This window comes from Penicillium solitum (genome assembly GCF_028829755.1).
Source record: "Penicillium solitum strain IBT 25940 chromosome Unknown utg000001l_segment0_segment0, whole genome shotgun sequence".
NCBI lineage: Eukaryota > Fungi > Ascomycota > Eurotiomycetes > Eurotiales > Aspergillaceae > Penicillium > Penicillium solitum.
Window position 1 is genome coordinate 4,672,406 of NW_027072121.1, and position 19,828 is coordinate 4,692,233.

The window sequence follows — 19,828 nt, forward strand, 5'->3', positions numbered from 1 at the left end:
GTTCACGTGGGTCTGTCCATAGAAACTTGACACCGGCTACGAAGATCCGTTAATATTATATATATCTGTCAACCTAGTTGCAAATCATCTTAGGCAATTAAACGAATAGCTCTTCTTAGTTCCCTGATTTTATTCCAATCCACTCCAAACTTGGTACATAAAGTAGCCTTAAGAAATGGCACGTAAAAACGCGTTTGCTCCACGACCCAGAGCCTCTAATGACCCTGGCTGCATTTGTTTACGTTCAGAATCGTCAATGTCGCGTTACAGAAAACAGAAAAGAGATCTATCAACTTTCCACGTCAATAAGGGCATATAAAGCGTGAACATGACTAGGCTTATCAACCATCATCCTATCCTTAAGTCCCCTATCAGTTTCTAACCCCAGCCTAGGTAGCTCAAGGTATGTGATACATCACCGTCGATACCATTTTGATATACTGATACCAGGAAATAGTAGCATGGCATCTATACCTAATCCGTCTATGCGGAGAACGCGTGGTCTTCTACGTCGAGACTATAATGCTCTACACAATGGCCTGGTTTCGTTATCTTCGGAGTAGTCTAAGGAATCTACCTTTGAAACAGGACGCCCTTACTCTCCTGAGCCTTCCCTACCTAGGAACACCGAAGATACGCCTCGGACGAAGCAGTCTTATTCTTTGCTTAGCTCTTCCCCCTCTCTATTTGATCCTGTATTTTCGGAAAGTAGGAGCAATACTAGTAGTCCGCACGCACATAAAAGACAAAAAACCAAGTCGTATTCTAGTTAGACCATTGAGCACTTTTGGACCATAGATCTGGATAGCACTTGGTGTCGGTAGGGTGGCCTACTGAAAAAAGACCGACTGCTGATTTGTAAATATTATAGCTGGTCCTCTAGAGATTCGTCGCGCTATGGTTCTACTTCGAATTTGTTGGTATATCTCCAGAAAAAGTATTGTATTAAGTCTGGGGCCAACTCTATCTTCTTACCCGCGGTTAAAAGAAGCCTCGACCGGTTCTTGGAGTCGCCGAGAAAGAAGGTTGGCGTTGAAGAAATGCTAGTCCGATGGGTCATTTAAATAAGACAGCCTTTTATAGTGGTGGAGTATCCGGCTTTTAGGGCACTTATTAAAGTAACGGGGGCTTCTTTGCCTATCAAGACTACTGATACTCTTTTTAACCGAATCAAAGAGGAATTCCATTTAAGTAGGGCTTCAGTGAAAGAGGAGCTTGCTAGGAGCAGCCGTATACTCGCTTTGTCTCTTGACGTTTGGACGTCGGAAAATCAGATTGCGATAATAGGTATCCTTAGCCATTGGATCACCCCCGATTTTGAAAAGCGAGATAAGCTTCTCGAGTTTACCGAGATCAATGGGCCGTATTCTAGAGAGAATCTAGCGGAAGTTATATTGAAGATACTCGCCGAACTGGACATCGCGCTAAAGCTCCTGACCATCATAGGAGATAATGCGGGCAATAACGGGACGCTCTGTGATAGCCTACATGACTAGCTCCTTAAGAAGTATGATAATGACGATGACCGCTTTCGTATTAGGCCTCTAATGCGATTCCGCGGATGACCGAGCTTTATTCCTTGCCTTGCCTATATCCTCAATCTGATTTGTAAAGATATGTTAGCTTCTTTGAGGGCTGGTTCGGCTCGAGAAGTAAAGGCGATCCTAGACGATATGGCCATTCATACTAGCCTAGCATTCAACTCCATTCATAGCACGAAAGGAGTAATCATAAAAATACGACTTCTGACGCTGTGGATCGCCCGTAGCCTATAGCGCCGCCGGGATTGGAAAGAAGTATCACCTGGAAAACAAGTCAGTTATGATATTGATACCCGATGGAACTCGACGTATATCATGATTTAAGATGCCCTTCGGCTATAAACTGAGCTGGGGTAGTTTGTGCGGATATATCTAGAAATTCAGGCCCTCTAGCTTACCGATGACGAGTGGTCGACACTTTAGTAAGTAGCTAAGATCCTTAAGCCGTTCTAGGACCATACGAACTCTGTTTTAAAGGCATGCCTAATAATTGTGGAAAGTCTACCAATTTACTAGAGTTTAGACGATTTGTTAAATGACGTTCGAAATGCGGAGGGAGATTTTAAAGACGTGAACATTGAAATTCGCGATGCGGTGGAAAGAGGCATTCGTAAGATGAATAAGTTTGCTAGGAAAATGGACGATAACCTTCTTTACTATGTGGCTTCCGTGTTAGATCCGCGTATCAAATCGTCTCTGATTGTGTCTCAAATGAGCGAGTAAGATTCGGGGCTTATCGTCTCGTAAGTACGGGAATTTCTTAAGAAAGAATACCCTTTAGAGCCATTTACGTTATGTGAAGTTGACTATCTACGTCTAGTAGGGATATCGGAAATAATGTGGAGAACTCTGCGCAAAGTCTAGCTATCTAAAGAGGCATCTTTGTCGGATATTGATAAGTATTTGGATTCCCCGCCGGTCAACTGGTCCTACCACATGATCGGCGATACGGACGTAGAATGGGTCCTTAAGTGGTGGAAGGCAAACGCCTTTAATTTTCTACTTATGGTAAAAGCCGCTCGCGATTACCTACCTATCCCTTCGGTAGAGGTCGGGATTGAGCGCGAGTTCAGCAATGCTCGAGATGTCTTGGGCCTCCGAAGGCACCGTCTAAACGCGGAGACTATGCGATGGCTGATGCTATTGAGAGGAAAGTCTCAGACATAAATCTCCACCGGTGCATGCATGTAATTTTCAGTGCTTCGATATTAAAGACAGGCATATAATTCGCTATGGAATAAAGTGTCTGAGCATGATTGATGTATTCGAATGTAATGAAACGAATGGTAATGTATGGTATTTTATTATATGAATAAATATAAATTAATCATATATTCATGAATATTGCGAATATGAATAAAGGGCTTATTCATATTCATATTATTCAATTCATATTATTCATATTCGCAAATATTCATGAATATTCATGAATAATCATATTCCTTTCGGATCCCTATTTGCCCCTTTGGACAATCTCTTCTGATTTTTAAGGCCTCATCGGGACACATAGCCACAGCAACGCTGTAGAACATACTACTTAGCCATGGATGCACCACAGCAGCCGAATCCTAAGTTTCCGATTGAATCATGAAGTTTTTGGCTTGATGCAGGCTCGCATCCAACAAACGCAAAATTCGGTGGGCCCACTTTTTTTGGTCGACGACTATGGCGTCTGCACTCAAAACAAAACAATTGCTTTGCAGCCAAGGATAACCTCTGCGCTGGTGGATACCCGAAAAAAATGCCCTGGAACAACTGAAAGCGCAATACTTCGTTTATCCGAAAATCAATCGGAACGGTGTTTGGGCAGTGATTTCCGTCAGCTACCACCCATATGCACCGCTCACGGTGAAAACTTGGCCCAATACCCGTTGTAGGTGAGAAGGATTCCAGGCCATGATCAGGGAATCAAATTCACATTTGTTCGGGGTAATGTGAGGTTCGTGGTGTATTCTGCTGCCTGCAGAAGAGGATCTCAGCCGCATTCCTCAGCAAGAACCACTGGTATTAAGGGACGAAGAGCCTGAAGATCTGATTCAGCCTGTCAGCGAGCTTGAAAACCAAGAGCCAACTGGAAATGAAGAATCAGCGAGAAGTGGTGACGTCGGAAATGAGCAGACCAAAATGCCTGCTACGCCGAAATATCAAAATCGGCCTAAGGCATCAACAGAATCAGCCAATCAGGAACGGACAGGAATTTCGGCTCCCAAACAGGCCAATCAGAAGCCAGCGAATCGAACACCACCTCCCGAACACCAACACCGCCATACGGAACCGCCAGACGCGTCAGGAAGCCTACTAGGCAATTTTCCACTAGAGGAACCATCTCCTACACCTTCTCGATCACCATCCGCAGCTCCACGAGCCCCGGAACCAGCGCAGGATGTTGAACCATCAAGATCTGACGAAAGCGTGGCAGAGGAACCGCATGAACAGCAACTGCAGACAGAACTGCATGCGGTAGCGCCTCGAGATATTGACCTCGACGTCAGACAAGAGAACATCCTAATGCGACCACGTAAGCGGAAGGCAAGGGAAGATCCAGACTTCCTCACCTACCTAGCGATGGAGCTCCAGGAAGAAAATGATCAGCTAGAGATGCTGGCAGCATTCTCTACAGCGCTCATCAATACGAAACCACCACAACCACGTCCGCATCGGGCAGACCTTCCGTCGAAGCCTGAGACGTGGAAGCAGATGGTCAGACACCCTTTGGAAGCAGAGTTCAAAGCTGCAGCCACTAAGGAAGTCACGGCTCAGAGATTGTTTTTCTCGCAGAAAGAACAAGAGGAGTGGACAAACAAAGAAATCACAAGAACATCAAAAATCAGCACCTACTAAAACCACGTAATTTTTCCGCGTTAATCAACTGATAGAGGTCTCCTGGCTCCTCTAAACCACCATGGAGGCTCTTGATCCTTATGGTGGTGGTGAACTGCGCGCGTCACCCTTCCGACCCCCCTATCCAGACTCCTCATCATGCGGAGCACCAGACACCCCAACACCGAACCGCTAGCTCTCTGAGGCACTCACGGGTCCCTTGATCGACCTAGGAATACCTCTGACAGAACCAGAACACAATCGGACCCCTGACCGGGCAACCGAGGCCCAAAACGGAATCAAACGGAGGGCCTGCCGGGTACTAGGCCGACCGACTCTGGACGTAGGCAAACTGGATACCAGCAAAGCATTCGCAGGACTTCTCGCCCAAGTGAAAAACGTTTACCAGGACCGTCTGGACCAAATACAGACACAGCTGACGGAAGAGCTACAGAGCTGGAGAGCTGAACAGGAAGCTCGTGAGGACCTGCATATAGCACGGCTCGCCACACTCGAACACAAAGTCACCAAGCTCCGCAAAGAGCTCGAAAAAGCCCAACAACCCACTCAGAGGTAGAACGCAACCACACAACCTTCTCAAGGAAAGCTAGCAGCCTAGACAAGCCACCGAATCCGACCCCACAGCCAGAGCAAAGCGCCTAAACCCACCCCTACATCGGGTCACAACCAGCCTTAGTCAAGCTTCGCAGATATAGCCGCACTGCTAGCCACTAAGCCTAGGGGACAGGGATGGCAAGAGGTCCCATAGAGGAGGAAACAACAGAGACAACTAGAGACAACCAAGCAATCAGAATCAAGTCACCTCAAACCGGCTAGAGACTCCCCGAAAGAGGCTAGAAGGATCCTGTTCCGTCGAGAAGAGGGACAGACAGCCCCCCGGTCGGAGAGAGAAGACATCATTCTGACAGTCAACCGTGGACCGTCCAAGGGAGGTTTCCCGGGTTTTATGCGTGCGATCGACGCAGGATACACCGGCATAGGAGCGGTCACAGTCTTGGAGAAAGGAGCTCTAGGCTCTATGTTGTTGCCGGCCCACTGGGACCTATTAGTTGCTACAGCCCGACAGGCAGACCTAGCAATCATCTCCGCTGAACTACCAGAATAGTGGTACCGTGTCAAGGTCTACGGGGTCCACACCAGACGCTATCTAGGCTGTGAACTGGGACTACCTAGAGAGGAGATCGAGCTGGGAACCGAAGTTCGGCTCAAGAGAGACCTAGCATGGGGGAAGCCCAGAGAGCTCCAAAACAGCACTAGAAAGGGCTCGACCATCGTTATTACTGTGGGGTCTCTTGAGGAAGCCCGAAAGCTCCTAGCTTATGGGATTCGTTTTAGGGGATCTCGGTACAGAACAGAGCACTACGGGGAGGTGGGGGTAGACATTGTCTGTCCCCTATGCTCCCGCTTGGGCGACCGTAGCTTTAAAGCCTGTGGAAGTAACCCTCTTTACTGCTTCATATATACAGGCCCTTACGAAGGGAACGAACACACTTGTCGGGTACTGGACTTCCTCAAGTACGCTGCGGGCATGCAATGTGCGGACTCCAAGTATACCTGCCATCGAAATGCTACCCCAAGGTTGTCACCAAATGTATCAGCAAAGCCAACTACGAGACCGACCCCGACGAGGAGAAGATCAACCACCGCATTCCTCACCGATTCGAGGGCTTCTCCAATCTCTCCGCCAACTGGTGCTGCCACTGCGGTTACCTGCTTCCCTTCGGACGCAAGAATGCAAAGCGATGCACCGGTAAGCAATGAGTCAAGATTCAATTTTTGTAGCCTGATAGAACTAACACTTCTTCCCTGTAGAATGTGGGCTTACTTCTCACACTCACTGCACGCATCTTGTGCCCGATTTCTGCGGTATATCGATGGAGGCAGCGAACCAAATCCTAGAGACCTTGATTCGCGCAAAGAATCACAAGAAATCAACTTTTGTCAGTTCCAGTCTCAGCAACCGTACTTTCTACTAAGCGGTCCGCTGCAACCTCCTCAAGATAATGCCGTACTTTCCTACCCCCAGAAATCCAAAGAAGGTTCCTATGGGACTCTTCCCAGACAAGCCTCCGCAAAGCGGTAAGCGCTGCGACTAACTCCTTCATGACTCCACAGTCACCAACGACTTCTCAACAAGCTGCTCGCCACCCATTGCTCCCGAAGTCATCTTCCGGGCCCGCGACCTTGGCCGCTGCAGCGGCAACTGGCTTGTGTAGTCCTACACAGCAGACACCAAGTATGTGTCCTCCACGATGCCGTTTTTCCTGGTACTAAAATTCGCGATTTAGCGGAAACGACCTGTCCTCCTGTGCAGGCTTAACAGCCTCCTTCTTCTTATACTCACTAGACCCATCTGTCTATGCTAATTTCCAGAAACCTGCGCCGCGTTAGGCAATGCCCCAGCAGCAAGTTGGACTGCCTGCTTACTACGGCATGCCTCCGCCCCAGCAATAGATGCAGCCAATGCAACCACAACTGGTCGTCGTCTCCATCAAATAGGCGGTTGTCAAGCTCTAGATCCGTATTGGATTGGATCACTTCAACTTTTTTGTTGTGCTCGGTAAGGGTAACTTCGGAAAGGTTATGCTAGCTGAGACTAAGAGCATCTGGAAGTTGTTTGCTATCAAGGTGTTGAAGAAGGAGTTTATTATCGAGAACGATATGGTGGAGAGCACCAAGTCTAAGAAGTGTGTTTTACTGATTGCTAACAAGAAGCGTCACTTATTCTTGCTTGAATTGCATGTCTGTTTCCAGACAGAGACTTGTGTTTACTTTGTTATAGAATACCTTTCCAGAAAGCTGCCGCTCGCTGTCGATCACTGGTTGCTCATTCTTGTACCGCTCCAGATTCTCACGGATCAAGCGGTTTCTTTGTCGTCCCTTTTCGTTTCGCAAGTCCAGCACAGAAAGATTGTACCGCTCCTCTGCTCGTTCAAATTTCTTGCGTAACTTGTCCACATTCTTCTTCTGGGATTCCCAGCTTTTGTAAAGCTTCCGTAAGAGGCAAGATACCGAACTTTTCTGCAGAGAATTATCACCGAACTCTCGTTGTAGGGCGAACTGGGCATTTTCAAAAGCCCCTTTTTTACGTCTCGAGCCTGCTCTCGTGCCTGCTTCAACTCTTCCAGAATAACCACACGCGGAATTTGATTTACAGAGCTCGAATCTTCTAGCCTTTATGGCCTGCGCGGATCAATGGATCGACTCATCGAGCAGGCAAAACGCATGAGCTGCTTCTGAGTGGGCATGCCCCGGACAATTGCCTGAGCATCGACGTGGATGCCGACACTATAGTGCCGAACAAAGGTATCAATGCTGCTGTGCTGCAGCATCACGTTTTGTAATTCATTTGATATATCAGCTAATTGACCGTCAATTAATTGCTGTCTTTTTTTCTTGCCTTCGGTTGCACGTCTAGCCGAAATGACAGTTTAATTGTGGCTTCAAAGAACCTTTAACACACTTTTCGCTTATATAATAACCCCACCAAGCAATTGATCGGATTTCTGCATCTTCTGCTATGAGGCGTCTAGATTCGACCCATTGACTAGGGTTGGTGTGAAAGCCCAAGGTATAGGCCATCCTCACAGCAATTCCTCTATCTCGTTAGCAGAAGGAAAATCGATTTTAAGAGAGGGTGGCCTACTAATATACATCCATCTTGCGGGTTCAATATCTATTGACAATTCAGTCACTGATATCAACGCAGTGGCTACCATCGTTGAAAGTCGAGGCGCTTTAATCTCTTCGAAAATCAGTTGCTTTGTTTTTAAAGCGAAGCCTATACTAGCAGTGCTCGGATCGTAAATATCCGAACTATCTGGCTCATGGGAGTAACTAGCAGCCACCGCCAGTATAGCGTATAGTAAGACAGGCGTGCAGTAATTATTGTCTTGCACTTCATAGCTCCGACGCTAGGCACTTTCGTGGACTAGATATTGCCATGAATTCTGCCATTTCCAGAACACGCTCAACAGCACCTCTTGGGTTGATCGATCCACTTCGACCTCGCCGATCCCTGGTCGCTGACTTCGGTCTGCAGAAAACTTCAGCAGATGATCATGACACCTTTTATCCAGTTGCTCTGCAACCATAGCCAGGTTGCTGCGGGAGTCGAAGAAACGCAGTTCCTGCCCCTCACCCAAGCTTAGTCCACCACAAAGGTCCACTAGCTGTTGGACCGAATCTAGAGTAGCTGGATTGTTGTCCAAGTTGTGGTCCCGCTGGTTAGCCAATGTAGTACCCTGAGATGACGCCGACCCGAGCCGAGCCCTTTCTTTCCGCCCTTCATAGTCTGCTAGCCGCCGTTCGAGGCTTTCAATGCGAGAAAGTAGAGATTGAATATAGCGCTTGCTTGGTGGTCTGATTGTTCAGTCAGTTTGGGGTTTTACTATTCATCTGCGCTGGTAGGAGTTAAAGAAACTAGAAAGGTCATGAACTTATTCAGAAATTTCTAATACAGGGCGCTTTCTGCTCTTTCCTGTGCTTTAAATTCGCCCCCTTAGTGGGGAAGCGGGATCAAGCTCAGGGCAAATAATTGGCACCCTTTTCGTCCCCGCCACATGACATACTAGTAACCTCAGTCCGTCACTCTTTCCACCGGATAATACCCTTCCGCTCTCTTCGCCAGCAACCCGCCTTGCTAGACAGAGTACTGTATCGTCACTTCCCAAAGATATTGTACAATGGCTCGGATCTAGTACAGCCTCTCCACAGTCCAACCCGCCTTTCCATCACGGCGATTCTCACGATCCTCAAAGAACGGCTTGAAAGCTTTAGGAATGATATTTTCCGGGTGGAATTGCTCGTTATATTCACCAGTCATAGGATTGATAAGTGCTCCTGCAATTAGAGGCATACCGACCAAAATGTTGGCCTTCTCGGGTAGGACCTTCGCAAACAAGCGGCTGAGTGTTTGAGAAGCCGCTTTGGCAGTGGATAGCGAGGCCACGAAAGGTTCCGGCTCTTTGTCCAGGTTTCCACCTGTTACGAGGAAAAGCGGATATTCACCCTCTGCGATCCGATCGACTCTGGCGTTGCCGGCGGCAAACCACTGACCAGCGACCAGAGTACCCACGGCTGCGACCTTAAAGTCTTGCTCCAACTCCTCGGGGGAAATCTCGGTGATATCAGAGGGTGCGACTCGGGCGGCATTGTAGCTCAGAACGTCCAACTTGCCACCAAGTTCTTGGACACACCAGTCAAGTGTAGCCTTCAAAGCTGCAGGCTCGCTAGCGTCGGCGGTCCGGTAAATGACCTTGCCGTTCTTGCCCTTCTGGGCCTGTCTCACCTCATCAGCGATGGCCGACAGGCTCTTCTCGGAACGTGACACGAGGGCAATATTCCACCCTAGGCTCGCTAGCCAGATAGCGAGGGATCTGGACATAGACGAGCCAACTCCCACAATGGCGACGTTGCGGCTCTCGCTGACGCTCATTTTGACCAGGGGTTGCGGTGTGAAGGCGGTGGAATGTTCGGATAAAAGATAGCGATGCCTTGTAAGCAAAGCCAAGAGGGTTGACTGAGGTGAACGAAAATTATGAAGATGGAAGACTGAATGGACGAAACAGGGAACCCGGAACAAATATAAATACATATATCATCGAGTGGGGCCTTCCAGACATGGTTGATCATCAACTCCCTCGGTAATTACTCAAGGTGTCAGTTTTGCTTTGTAAACTGTGTCATGACTACATAACTATTACCCCATCTGTTCTGCTTTGTAACTTATCCACGGTTATTATTAATCACCCTGTCCAGCAAGGTGGATTGCGGTCGACCGACGAGCGCGGAAGGGCATTATCCGGGGGAAAGCGCGGATGTTCTGCTTTGTAACTTATCCACGGTTATTATTAATCACCCTGTCCAGCAAGGTGGATTGCGGTCGACCGACGAGCGCGGAAGGGCATTATCCGGGGGAAAGCGCGGATGTTCTGCTTTGTAACTTATCCACGGTTATTATTAATCACCCTGTCCAGCAAGGTGGATTGACCGACGAGCGCGGAAGGGTATTATCCGGGGGAAAGAGTTTTCAATGTTACGGGAAACGAATTAGATTTAAGGATGACGGTAAGGCCGCCGACATGGCGCGCCACACGGTCGACAGTTAGAACTCAGGTCAGTGGGTCCCGCCTGAGACCTCAGATGGACGATCACCCACGTAATTATGCCATATAACGGCTTGCAGTCTAGGCTCAGAAAGCCTGGGAATAGTCAGGCCCTTTGCTGGGACAGGACATGAATGGAACACGGGTGTCGGATCTAGAGGGCGCGATCTGTCACCAATAATTTGACCACTCAGAATCCCGATGTATAGCTTCACGTTGGTTGGCTCGTTAGGACTTATCTTATTTTTTTCTGGGTCATGTCTGCGACGTTTACGTTGGTATGTGGATTGTAGAGGAGTGATTGCAAGATCTTGTGCTGTCGATATTCTATAGCCACCATGATTGGTCGTTGGTTGTTCCAATCTGGACGGTTGATGTATACAGGGAACCGCCTTATTAGGCATTGGACGAAGCAGCTCTTGCCCTGTATGATGGCCTAGGTGAGTATACTTGGGGCCTGGTAAGGGCATGAGACGAGCATATAGTTATATTGTATCTGCAGATTGTCTACTTCTAGTCTGTCTTTTTCTGATATAGATATTAAGGATATATAGCACAGGTTGTACTTAATACTTAAAGGGCACTTAGGACGGTATATGTCCATAGAACTTTTGAGATGATATATTGTTGACGGATATGATATTTTAAGCGAGATAAGGGGAAATTGTCTAGGTAGTTATGATAAAGACTGCTTTAGGGTAGAAATAAGAAGCTAGTAATAGATTAGATAATAATATAGCCCTTTTTATATCTACATTATTGTATTTAGATATATTATTTGTAGAAATATCCTAAGTATTCTTGATCATTGGTATCTAATCAGTAAAACGAAAATAACGTGTATTTCTATAAAAGTTATATAACTTATATCTTAAACCTAAGATAGAGGTGAGAATAAATAGGGACAAGATATAATATCAATTAAAGAATAGCTATCGAATACTTACAAAGTGATAATAAGATAGGCGATCAAGATATGCTATCTATTAATATAGCAATTATAGCTATACTATAGAATGGAGGACAGAGATTGTATTCTTAATTGTTCTATGCACCATAGTATTGAACCAAGATCGGCGCTACTATCTCAAAAAGATCTCATATGGATCTTTGAAACCCTTAAATAGCTTTAGGATCTTGATGAAGCTTTCTAAAGGTACTGTAACTTCGAGAACTAATATGTAGGGTTGCTGGGTAGGATTGTTTTGAAGTTTACAAAATATCTAGAGAAATGATTTATCGAGCTTACGCTGTCTATATGGGTCTAGAACTTCACTATTCTATTGCTTTCTTATATGATATCTTGTGTTTAGGGTAGACAATAGCTTTTATTATATTGAAAGTCTCTAGATGTATATATAGAATTCTTACAAACATATCTAACATTAATTATATAGATCCTAGGGTCGGATATAATACTAGGAACGTGTAGCCTATGAGAAGTTAAGCGGAGCTTAAAACACGGGTAACTATTATAGACAGCTAAAAATTCCTTTATAAGTAATAATTTTCCTTATAAGTAGATAGGTCTGGATTTAAATTAACGTGTAAATTCCAGAAGATATCTATCCTATGTCTACTTTGATATGGCAATTGAGAATAACACGGATATGATATTTATGGTATTTAGTAAAGATTAGATTATGAGTAAAGAAATAGCAGGTTTGATTGATTAAGATAGATAGAAAATAGTCGCATTGTATGTATATATTCTATTGTGCTCCCTCCCTCGAAAACACTAGAAAAGCGGATTAATCCTTTGAACTACGATTGTTCATCATTTGATAATTGATGGATTACTGCTAGACCAGAAAGTCCTCGGTTTAACACTCGGCCCCATCACTCTTCCTCTAAGGCCCCTTATCAATTCAAAACTGAAGATCTTGTTCAGCGCCTGCAATTGGAAACTTCTCAAGCGCCCGGAGTCTCCTTTATGATGGCGTTACTTTGAGGGCTCAGCCTTTCGAAGTTTTGGAAGAGACAAAATCAAAAACCGCAATAAATCAATTTTTTAGCCTTTTCCGGCATAAAGCCTCACAGATTAAACAGTACTGATGAAGCGTGATATACAATTGACCAGATCGCAACAAGGCGCAGTAAGGGTAGTATAAGCCATGTGGCTCAAGCAGGCTGGTAAAGTGGAGCTGGTGAGATGTTGAAACATTGTTTCCCTCAATTCGAGATCTTATCATTTCAAAATTGGTTGGCCATGTATTCCAACGCCAGATACCGCGAAAATTATCGGCCATGTACAGTCGATTTTGTTGGTGCAGTCGAGCTGCCCTTTCGGCCTCAATAAACGACCTTACATGCAAATTAATCGTCTCGAGTGCACCTCAACTTTGGTCAGATGGCACCTATGCTTCGTATTTTGCCTTCTTTAACGAGATTATGGATATCACCGACCCTAAGGCTGCGATGTATGTGGCTTTCATAATTTGGAGCCTGGGGCCATTCTGAGATTCCTCATAATTGGCGTGTTGACGGTGGTCCAATATTTGATGGGAAAAAGATCCCTTCAAGAACTGAAGACCAAGAGTTAGGCGGATGATATAGGATACGCTGAACGTGTTGCAATTGCACCTTTTGTTTGTATCATTTTTGGAGTAATTACCACTGCTGGCGCGATAATCGCCTTCCGGAATGGCCGTGAGACCTTTTTTGCCATTGACTGGACCTGCAAAAAGGTGCATGTCAATCTGAGCGCTTGACGATATTACTTGGATGTGGAGTACGAGCTACCATTGCGTGAACCCAAGTTGTAGTTTGACGTTTGAGGTGGTTGGCCGTGAGATTCTTATTCTTGGGTTAGATGTCCGCCAACAGTACTTGTATTTGATACCACGTCTACGATGAACGACTGACTCCTTAGCTATAGAGATTAGATATGTGTTAGAGTTATTCTCCCGTTTTAATCATAGTCTCAGATATCGGTCATTCTTATCTTTCAATGGCAGAATTCGCCGCTCTGCAGTGGACCTTCCCCCAGCCTAATGTCTTCACAAACTTCTATCTTTCCAACGCGGCGGGGCTAATCAGAAACCACCGCAAAACCGGAAAGCAGAATACCCTTAGGTTTGCGGCGTCTGAGGACTCGCCCCTAGGAATTGTCAATCCCAAAGACGTTGGTGTTTTCGCCGCTCATCTTTTGTCCCTACTGCCCACAAAAAAAAACCAAAGGGACACCCCGACGTGGTGATTATCAGTCATTGTAGTAATGTTATGTATTTTCTTCTTCCTTTAGTAGTAATTCTGAGCCTTCTTTAAATTCATCTTATAATATAAACTAGCTCTATAAAGTTCGTTATTTGCGTTTCTTAATCCGGGCAAGACATCCAAAGCAGTGTCGCCTTGGGGTTTTCAATCCACAAAAATGCTTTGAGACAAGACATATCCAAACACCTTGAGTATTGGAACACGATGTTTCGCAAATCGTAGTGGGCTATCGTTATCTGCGTTGGCCAAATAATCAACTCACTATTCTGTGATATTTACAGTAATGGTAGGCCACTATTAATGCACTTTCCAGTTTAGTGCCACAACTGTCTAACCACTCGATGCATGGGATGAGCGAGAATCAATTTCGACTAACTCTAGGGTTAGGAGCTTATTAGGAGCAAAGATCTCAGGTGTTGGATCACTGGCCAATGCTTGTGCCCTGGCATGATTAACGGCACGTTGGATCTTCACATCAATCATTCCTTCTTATACGTGTAACACACTTGACGCTCCTTGACTCCAGTTTCTGAAATAAATAACGGCAAAACCATCATAACACATCATGCGTTTCTACCATCTGATAGAAATCGTGCAATGGTTATTTTCTCAAGGTGCTGTTATACAAATAAGTAATAGACCCCCGTCATTATAGGGAAAGTTTGTTTATTACTTACCGACGTGAAACACGATTGAATCGACACGTGCCTCGATAGCCATTTCGGCGCAAGAGAAGGCACCCAGCAAAACTCGGAGTCGCCATAATCCTGTCTGACAAATGGAGAGGCCCCCAAATACAGCAAAGCCATGCGCACCTTGAGTGGGATGGAATTGTATATTTGATGTCAAATTGCCTTGTAGTACCCCACTCGTTCGTGTACCGTACTCGTCGACGAGAGAAACATTGACTGCAAATGCTTGCGTTGGCACCAATGATAGTCCACTGGACTCTCCAAACTTCACCATCACAGAAACTGAAAAAGTGATACCATGCTGCATAATGGCAGGGGGCCCTCGTGTGAATCCAATAATTGTATCATCACCAGAAGAATAATCTTGCCCACTACTAGGCCATGACATTGTATGTTGCGTTTTCGTTCTTGGCATGTCCACCGTAGGGAAGGCTATGTAAGATAAGGCCAATCTGTAAGGGGCAACTAACATGGGGCGCAAGTAGACAGCAACCAAATAAGCCCGCCTAATTGTATCAGGGATGAAATCGATGTCGGGTCTTCATCTTGGCTTTCGTAGAAATGCTGAAATATTGGAAATCAATAAAAGACACAGCACGCAAGGAGTATGAGCTTGCCCCATTGAGAGGTCTTTGCAGCCAAATGCATTCAGCACAAGGTGGGGCGGGGCGTAAGATCATTTCGGTTGCTTCAAATCCCGTCCAAACCCCGACCGCCCCTATGCGATCTTGTGAGGTCGAAATGCAGCCCGCAATCGCCTTGCATGCCAATACGGAGGCCATATCTTTGATTGTGTTTCTACCATCGATTTGGCATAGATGTTCACTTCATGAGCTTGAACAATAAACGAGTCGAAGTTAGGACCATTCTTTTCCGAGCCTGCTCAACCGATCTCAATTCTTCATATCTTATGAAATTAAACGCAGGACACAAATTTCCCCTTGATATCTAGAGAGAATGGTAATGTGGCTAGGTCCGCATTACAAGTGTAATTTTTTTTGACCCACAATCATGACTCGCGTTCTCGCTTATTCCACGAAGCGAGATTTCGCTTTCTTGGCACTTGCTAAGTATTGTCCCATTCACAAATAGCATGCTGTACATGGCCCGTTTAGGCCACAACTGACCGTAATTACTGCCTTCCGACGACGCCCTTCAATGCACTCCCAAGAGGAGGCTTCTACGTAGGTGGCTTCTAGGGAACATTGTGGCAAGATTATTATTGTTCTATTCAATTTTTTTTGGAAAGAGCTCTTCCCTAATGAGAAGCTCCGATAGATTCTCGGTCGCAAGTCGGATCTTAGCCGTCATTACAGTATACATACTAATGAGCGGCTCTATCACTGTTCAGTGAAGGGTTGCAACAAGAGCTTCATCCAACGCAGTGCCTTGACCGTACACTCGCGGGCTCATACTGGAGAAAAGCCGCATTTGTGTGATCAAGTTGATTGCAAAAAAGCATTCTCAGATGTAAGAGGGGTTGACAGATGACTTAGACGCGTTCGCTTATATACATTACAGTCGTCCACTCTGGCCCGCCATCGACGATTTATCCTTAGTGCCTTGAGTGCTCGGTAGTCCAGACAGAATCGTAGACCGTCCCTTGGTTTAGAACGAATAGCCAGGGCGATGCGGCCGGTGACCGTGATGCTCGAATGAATCCTTTGCCAAGATTGTCCTCCAAGTATTCACGTAAAACGAGTAGTTCATCTTCGGACATGTCGTAAAACGGGCCGAAGGGCGTCTCGGAATTTTGCTTCATCTATATCCCATGGTCATGGAGGCAGTGTGATGGAAGTTTATCAGCTCCTGTCTGAGAAAAGACAACTAAAAATGCCTGGTATTCCGGTGGAAGCTTCACTTTGGGATCCGTTCTCATCTGGGGCCAACGCCTTCTGGATATCAGCTATTGAGTCCGCAAAGATGGTGAAGTCATTGGGCTTTTTACTCTCTTTATCTGTCGAGTAAAGGAACGGCGAAGCTCCTATTATACGAATGTCGATCATGTCCTTTTTGGCATCCCCTCTCCTTCTTCGGCTTGGCTTTCTTTGGTAACCCCATGAATCTCAGTTCGTTTCATAATTCCGCAGGTCTGGTGACAGTATTCGGAGTCAAAAGCCAACGTGTCCTTGTTCCATGCAATTGTTGCATCGTGGAGCTTGAGCCAAGGGATACCGAACACGGTCGGTTGCTGGTTCAACCTGGTCACAAAGCAGGGTAGCGTTTCTTTATGCCCCTGTATATTTACCGGTACTCGTGTCGAATGCGTGATCCGTCCAGCGACCGATTATCTTCTGTCCACTACTTCAAGTCATCTTTACGCGCAAAAGAATGGTCGATGAAAGCTATGCCATTTGCTCCACTGTCGACAACAGCTTCTGCCCGTGATGCCTCTGTGGAGAGTGTATGACAAGACGAGCTGGTGACCGTCCATTCGGACCCTCTTCGGTCGCACCGAAGCAGCAGAGATTTTGATCGACATGACTTCGAATTTCTTCCGCCCTAGATGGCGACTTTGACCTAGGGCACTTCATTTTCCTTGACAACTGTACTTTCATCGTGGTCGGATTTAATTATTGCATTGTGCACTCTAAGCGACCGATGACCGGCGAACCGTGGCATCTCTTTCATCTTCTGCTTGTACATTCGTGAATGCGATGCCCGTGTTCGCCACACCTGTAGCAGCGACCGTGTTGCGCTAGCAAGTTGCAGTCGGCCGTGCGTGCAACGTATGCTTCAGGTCGCGAGGCGAAGGGCATCTGTCTAGAACGTGGTCCGGCGGACCTGCCAGCTTTCCACGGGCAATCATGATATTCTCTAATTATCAGAAATATATAGAAGTATAGGCCTCACACTAGCAGCCGGAGATCACAACATATCACCAGTAGTAAACTCAATTGCGACTTCCCTCGTTAACTCATCTATCAATAGCATTTCCTCGCCGGTTGACGCAACCTCCTAGTTCCTGGGATGTACCTGTCATTTGACTTTGTTGCACTGATATCCTTCAATGTTATTGATCCATCCATCCTTGAATCTCTTGATCCCAGGGTAGTCCACTGGGTCCGTGCCCTGATTGGATCTTGACATATATTAGCTCCGATTTTTAGGAGACCTATGTTGCAACTCACGATCCAATCTGGCAGTTATAACCCTTGGTCCCGATTTTGAACGAGCCGGCATTTTTCCGATATTCTTTTTTGATACCGTAACCCTGACCGGGTCTATTGCATTCGTTATAGCAGCCACCCTCGTAATTGTAGCCGTGGCATACACTGATATTAACGCAGTAGTCGGCGCGCGTCTCTAGGTCAGCAGTTTCGGCTGTAATTTATCAAATTAGCCTTAGTAACGGGAGGTATTGAAAGTGAGACGGGGGCTTACCTGCAGGTGCAACAATTGCCTGGGAGGTAGCGAATGCCATTAACATGAAGATTGGTGTGAAGGCTTTCATATTTGCTGATTGAATAAGGTTTTGAGATGTTTGTGAAAGACAGATGGGTTGCAATATCATTCTGATTGGAGGTGTCCAGGTGAGTATTTATATGCCTTGAATGTGATATGTATTCTAGGTCATCCATAATGGTAGAGTCGATCTGGGAGTTTTCTAAAATGGATCAGTAGACGCCTTATCTTCTGGTTTCATGCATGGAGTGGCGGCACTTGAGGCTGCAAGTCATGATAGGTGTTTCGAATCAAAGCTTTTATGATATTGGAAACCACAATCCATTATTGACCACCAGCTAGGCGCCAGAGTTGTTCTTTGTAGGCTAGAGGCCAGTCTCGCGGTTTTAGCCTCGTGAACCGTAGCAATTTTTGGGTAACCATTTACTCATTGGCCACAAAAAGGAATTGATGGAAAAAGATACAAACGGTTGCTCTACCTCAGTGATAGAATGAAATCGTACAAAATTATCTTCGCCTGGTTGTTGTTCGCTCGTATAGCAGGATTATATAACGCTGAAGGGAAACAACTCAGAAATAATGAGGAAAATAAAAATGAGAGCGATCCTTTCTGGCACATAGACCTTGCATACTAGGATCTAATGCAACAGGCTGCTTAGTCTCCACGCAAATAGCGTGGTTCGCTTGGGAGGTCCGAGTCAATCTGTGAGTCAGCTCGGTTCGGTGCGACCCTCCGACACGTACGCACAGCACCCCCTTTAACCCCCTTTTTATTTGAGGCCAACAAGGTAAAAGAAGCGGGAGCTATCTTACGAGAGATAAAAATAAATAGGAGCCTTTAGAACTAGTGCATCTGGCTAGTGCATTTGAGTAGTGCATTTTTCTAAAACGTGACGCACTACTTGACTTGCGTTTGTGACTTGGGCGCCAAATTTGGGCTAATGCAGACTCGAGGGGGCCTGAGCGGGATCTCCTGCGCTCAAAGCTGCTAGGCGCGAAAGGATCAACTGTTAGCGCTTGCGCCGCCAGCCTCATTGCATTAGCGGCTCTTCGGTACCATGGAACGTAGATAATGCCAGATTGGCGAATTTTGTGGGCCGTGGGCAAAATTCTTCTCGCTGGATAAATAGCCCGAAGCTTCCAATTCTGGATTCCTGGATGGGATCGTTTCAACCTAAGACCCTACATCTTGGGTTTGTGATACCGTGACATCCATGGAGCTGGTTTCGGCTGGCATTGTCGCAGAATCTGGTCTGGATATCAATGTAACAGACGACCATGGCAACACATCTTTGGCATCAGCAGCAAAGCACGGTAATCTTCTACTGGCAAAGTAACTTTTGAGCTATTATGGCGTGGAGGTGGATTCAAAGAACTTTTATGGAAGAACTCCTCTTGCCCAAGCAGCGATATGGGGGCACAATGGTATTGTGGACCTGCTTCTTCAAGATAGCGGGGTGGATGTGAACTCTAAAGACAATTATGGAAATACGCCATTAGCCCTCGCCGCTGAGGAAGGGCACGAAACCGTGATAAACGCCTTGCTTGAGCGGGGGGAGATCCAAGCCGATCCGAGAAACGCCTTCAATGTCATATCGTTAGCATTGGCAGCTGAACGAGGACATAAAGGAGTGGTGGTCAGTCTACTCCAGCGCCACGACGTGAAAGCCGACTCGATTGATAAGGAGGGCTGTATATCCCTTTCTCGGGCCGCGGCGATGGGTTTTGAGAGCATAGTTCGTCGACTTCTTAGCCAGCTAGACGTGGATGTCAACTCGAAAGACAATGACGGATATGCTCCTCTGGCATGGGCGGCGCGAAGAGGTCACAGCGCGGTTGTCCAAGCGCTGGTCGAGAGGATTGACTTGGAAATAGAGACGAAAGACAATGACGGGTATACAGCTCTTATGCTAGCAATGGATGAAGGGCACGAAGAAGTAGTACAAGTACTGGTCAAATCAATCAAGGCTCAGCTTGAGGAGAGGGATTGATAACCGTACTATGGTCTCCTAGGCCACTCCAAGAT

General features: G+C 46.3%; 10 protein-coding genes across 10 annotated transcripts; 7 read left to right on the forward strand and 3 right to left on the reverse strand.

Moving 5' to 3' along the window:
* Positions 1-2,477: 2,477 nt before the first annotated feature.
* Positions 2,478-2,708, forward strand: N7455_001747 (uncharacterized protein; the record flags this gene model as incomplete). Its single annotated transcript, XM_040960544.2, has 1 exon — positions 2,478-2,708. One exon carries the CDS (start codon positions 2,478-2,480, stop codon positions 2,706-2,708), a length of 231 nt encoding a protein of 76 aa, XP_040809035.2.
* A 957-nt stretch (positions 2,709-3,665) lies between these two features.
* N7455_001748 (uncharacterized protein) lies at positions 3,666-4,382 on the forward strand (the record flags this gene model as incomplete). The annotated part of the gene is made up of 1 exon (XM_065604129.1): positions 3,666-4,382. The coding sequence occupies one exon, from the start codon at positions 3,666-3,668 to the stop codon at positions 4,380-4,382; it is 717 nt and encodes a 238-aa protein (XP_065462620.1).
* Positions 4,383-4,443: 61 nt separating this feature from the next.
* N7455_001749 (uncharacterized protein) lies at positions 4,444-4,938 on the forward strand (the record flags this gene model as incomplete). Its single annotated transcript, XM_065604130.1, has 2 exons — positions 4,444-4,471; positions 4,610-4,938. The coding sequence occupies 2 exons, from the start codon at positions 4,444-4,446 to the stop codon at positions 4,936-4,938; spliced, it is 357 nt and encodes a 118-aa protein (XP_065462621.1).
* A 977-nt stretch (positions 4,939-5,915) lies between these two features.
* On the forward strand, positions 5,916-6,358 carry N7455_001750 (uncharacterized protein; the record flags this gene model as incomplete). Its single annotated transcript, XM_065604131.1, has 2 exons — positions 5,916-6,132; positions 6,195-6,358. The coding sequence occupies 2 exons, from the start codon at positions 5,916-5,918 to the stop codon at positions 6,356-6,358; spliced, it is 381 nt and encodes a 126-aa protein (XP_065462622.1).
* A 607-nt stretch (positions 6,359-6,965) lies between these two features.
* Positions 6,966-7,331, forward strand: N7455_001751 (kinase-like protein; the record flags this gene model as incomplete). The annotated part of the gene is made up of 2 exons (XM_065604132.1): positions 6,966-7,069; positions 7,178-7,331. 2 exons carry the CDS (start codon positions 6,966-6,968, stop codon positions 7,329-7,331), a joined length of 258 nt encoding a protein of 85 aa, XP_065462623.1.
* A 965-nt stretch (positions 7,332-8,296) lies between these two features.
* N7455_001752 (uncharacterized protein) lies at positions 8,297-8,673 on the reverse strand (the record flags this gene model as incomplete). The annotated part of the gene is made up of 2 exons (XM_065604133.1): positions 8,297-8,605; positions 8,626-8,673. The coding sequence occupies 2 exons, from the start codon at positions 8,671-8,673 to the stop codon at positions 8,297-8,299; spliced, it is 357 nt and encodes a 118-aa protein (XP_065462624.1).
* Positions 8,674-9,078: 405 nt separating this feature from the next.
* N7455_001753 (uncharacterized protein) lies at positions 9,079-9,819 on the reverse strand (the record flags this gene model as incomplete). Its single annotated transcript, XM_065604134.1, has 1 exon — positions 9,079-9,819. The coding sequence occupies one exon, from the start codon at positions 9,817-9,819 to the stop codon at positions 9,079-9,081; it is 741 nt and encodes a 246-aa protein (XP_065462625.1).
* A 3,620-nt stretch (positions 9,820-13,439) lies between these two features.
* Positions 13,440-13,688, forward strand: N7455_001754 (uncharacterized protein; the record flags this gene model as incomplete). Its single annotated transcript, XM_065604135.1, has 1 exon — positions 13,440-13,688. One exon carries the CDS (start codon positions 13,440-13,442, stop codon positions 13,686-13,688), a length of 249 nt encoding a protein of 82 aa, XP_065462626.1.
* Positions 13,689-17,376: 3,688 nt separating this feature from the next.
* On the reverse strand, positions 17,377-17,851 carry N7455_001755 (uncharacterized protein; the record flags this gene model as incomplete). Its single annotated transcript, XM_065604136.1, has 3 exons — positions 17,377-17,479; positions 17,529-17,721; positions 17,782-17,851. 3 exons carry the CDS (start codon positions 17,849-17,851, stop codon positions 17,377-17,379), a joined length of 366 nt encoding a protein of 121 aa, XP_065462627.1.
* A 1,165-nt stretch (positions 17,852-19,016) lies between these two features.
* On the forward strand, positions 19,017-19,793 carry N7455_001756 (ankyrin repeat domain-containing protein; the record flags this gene model as incomplete). The annotated part of the gene is given in 2 exon segments (XM_065604137.1): positions 19,017-19,135; positions 19,148-19,793. The coding sequence occupies 2 exon segments, from the start codon at positions 19,017-19,019 to the stop codon at positions 19,791-19,793; spliced, it is 765 nt and encodes a 254-aa protein (XP_065462628.1).
* Positions 19,794-19,828: the final 35 nt, after the last annotated feature.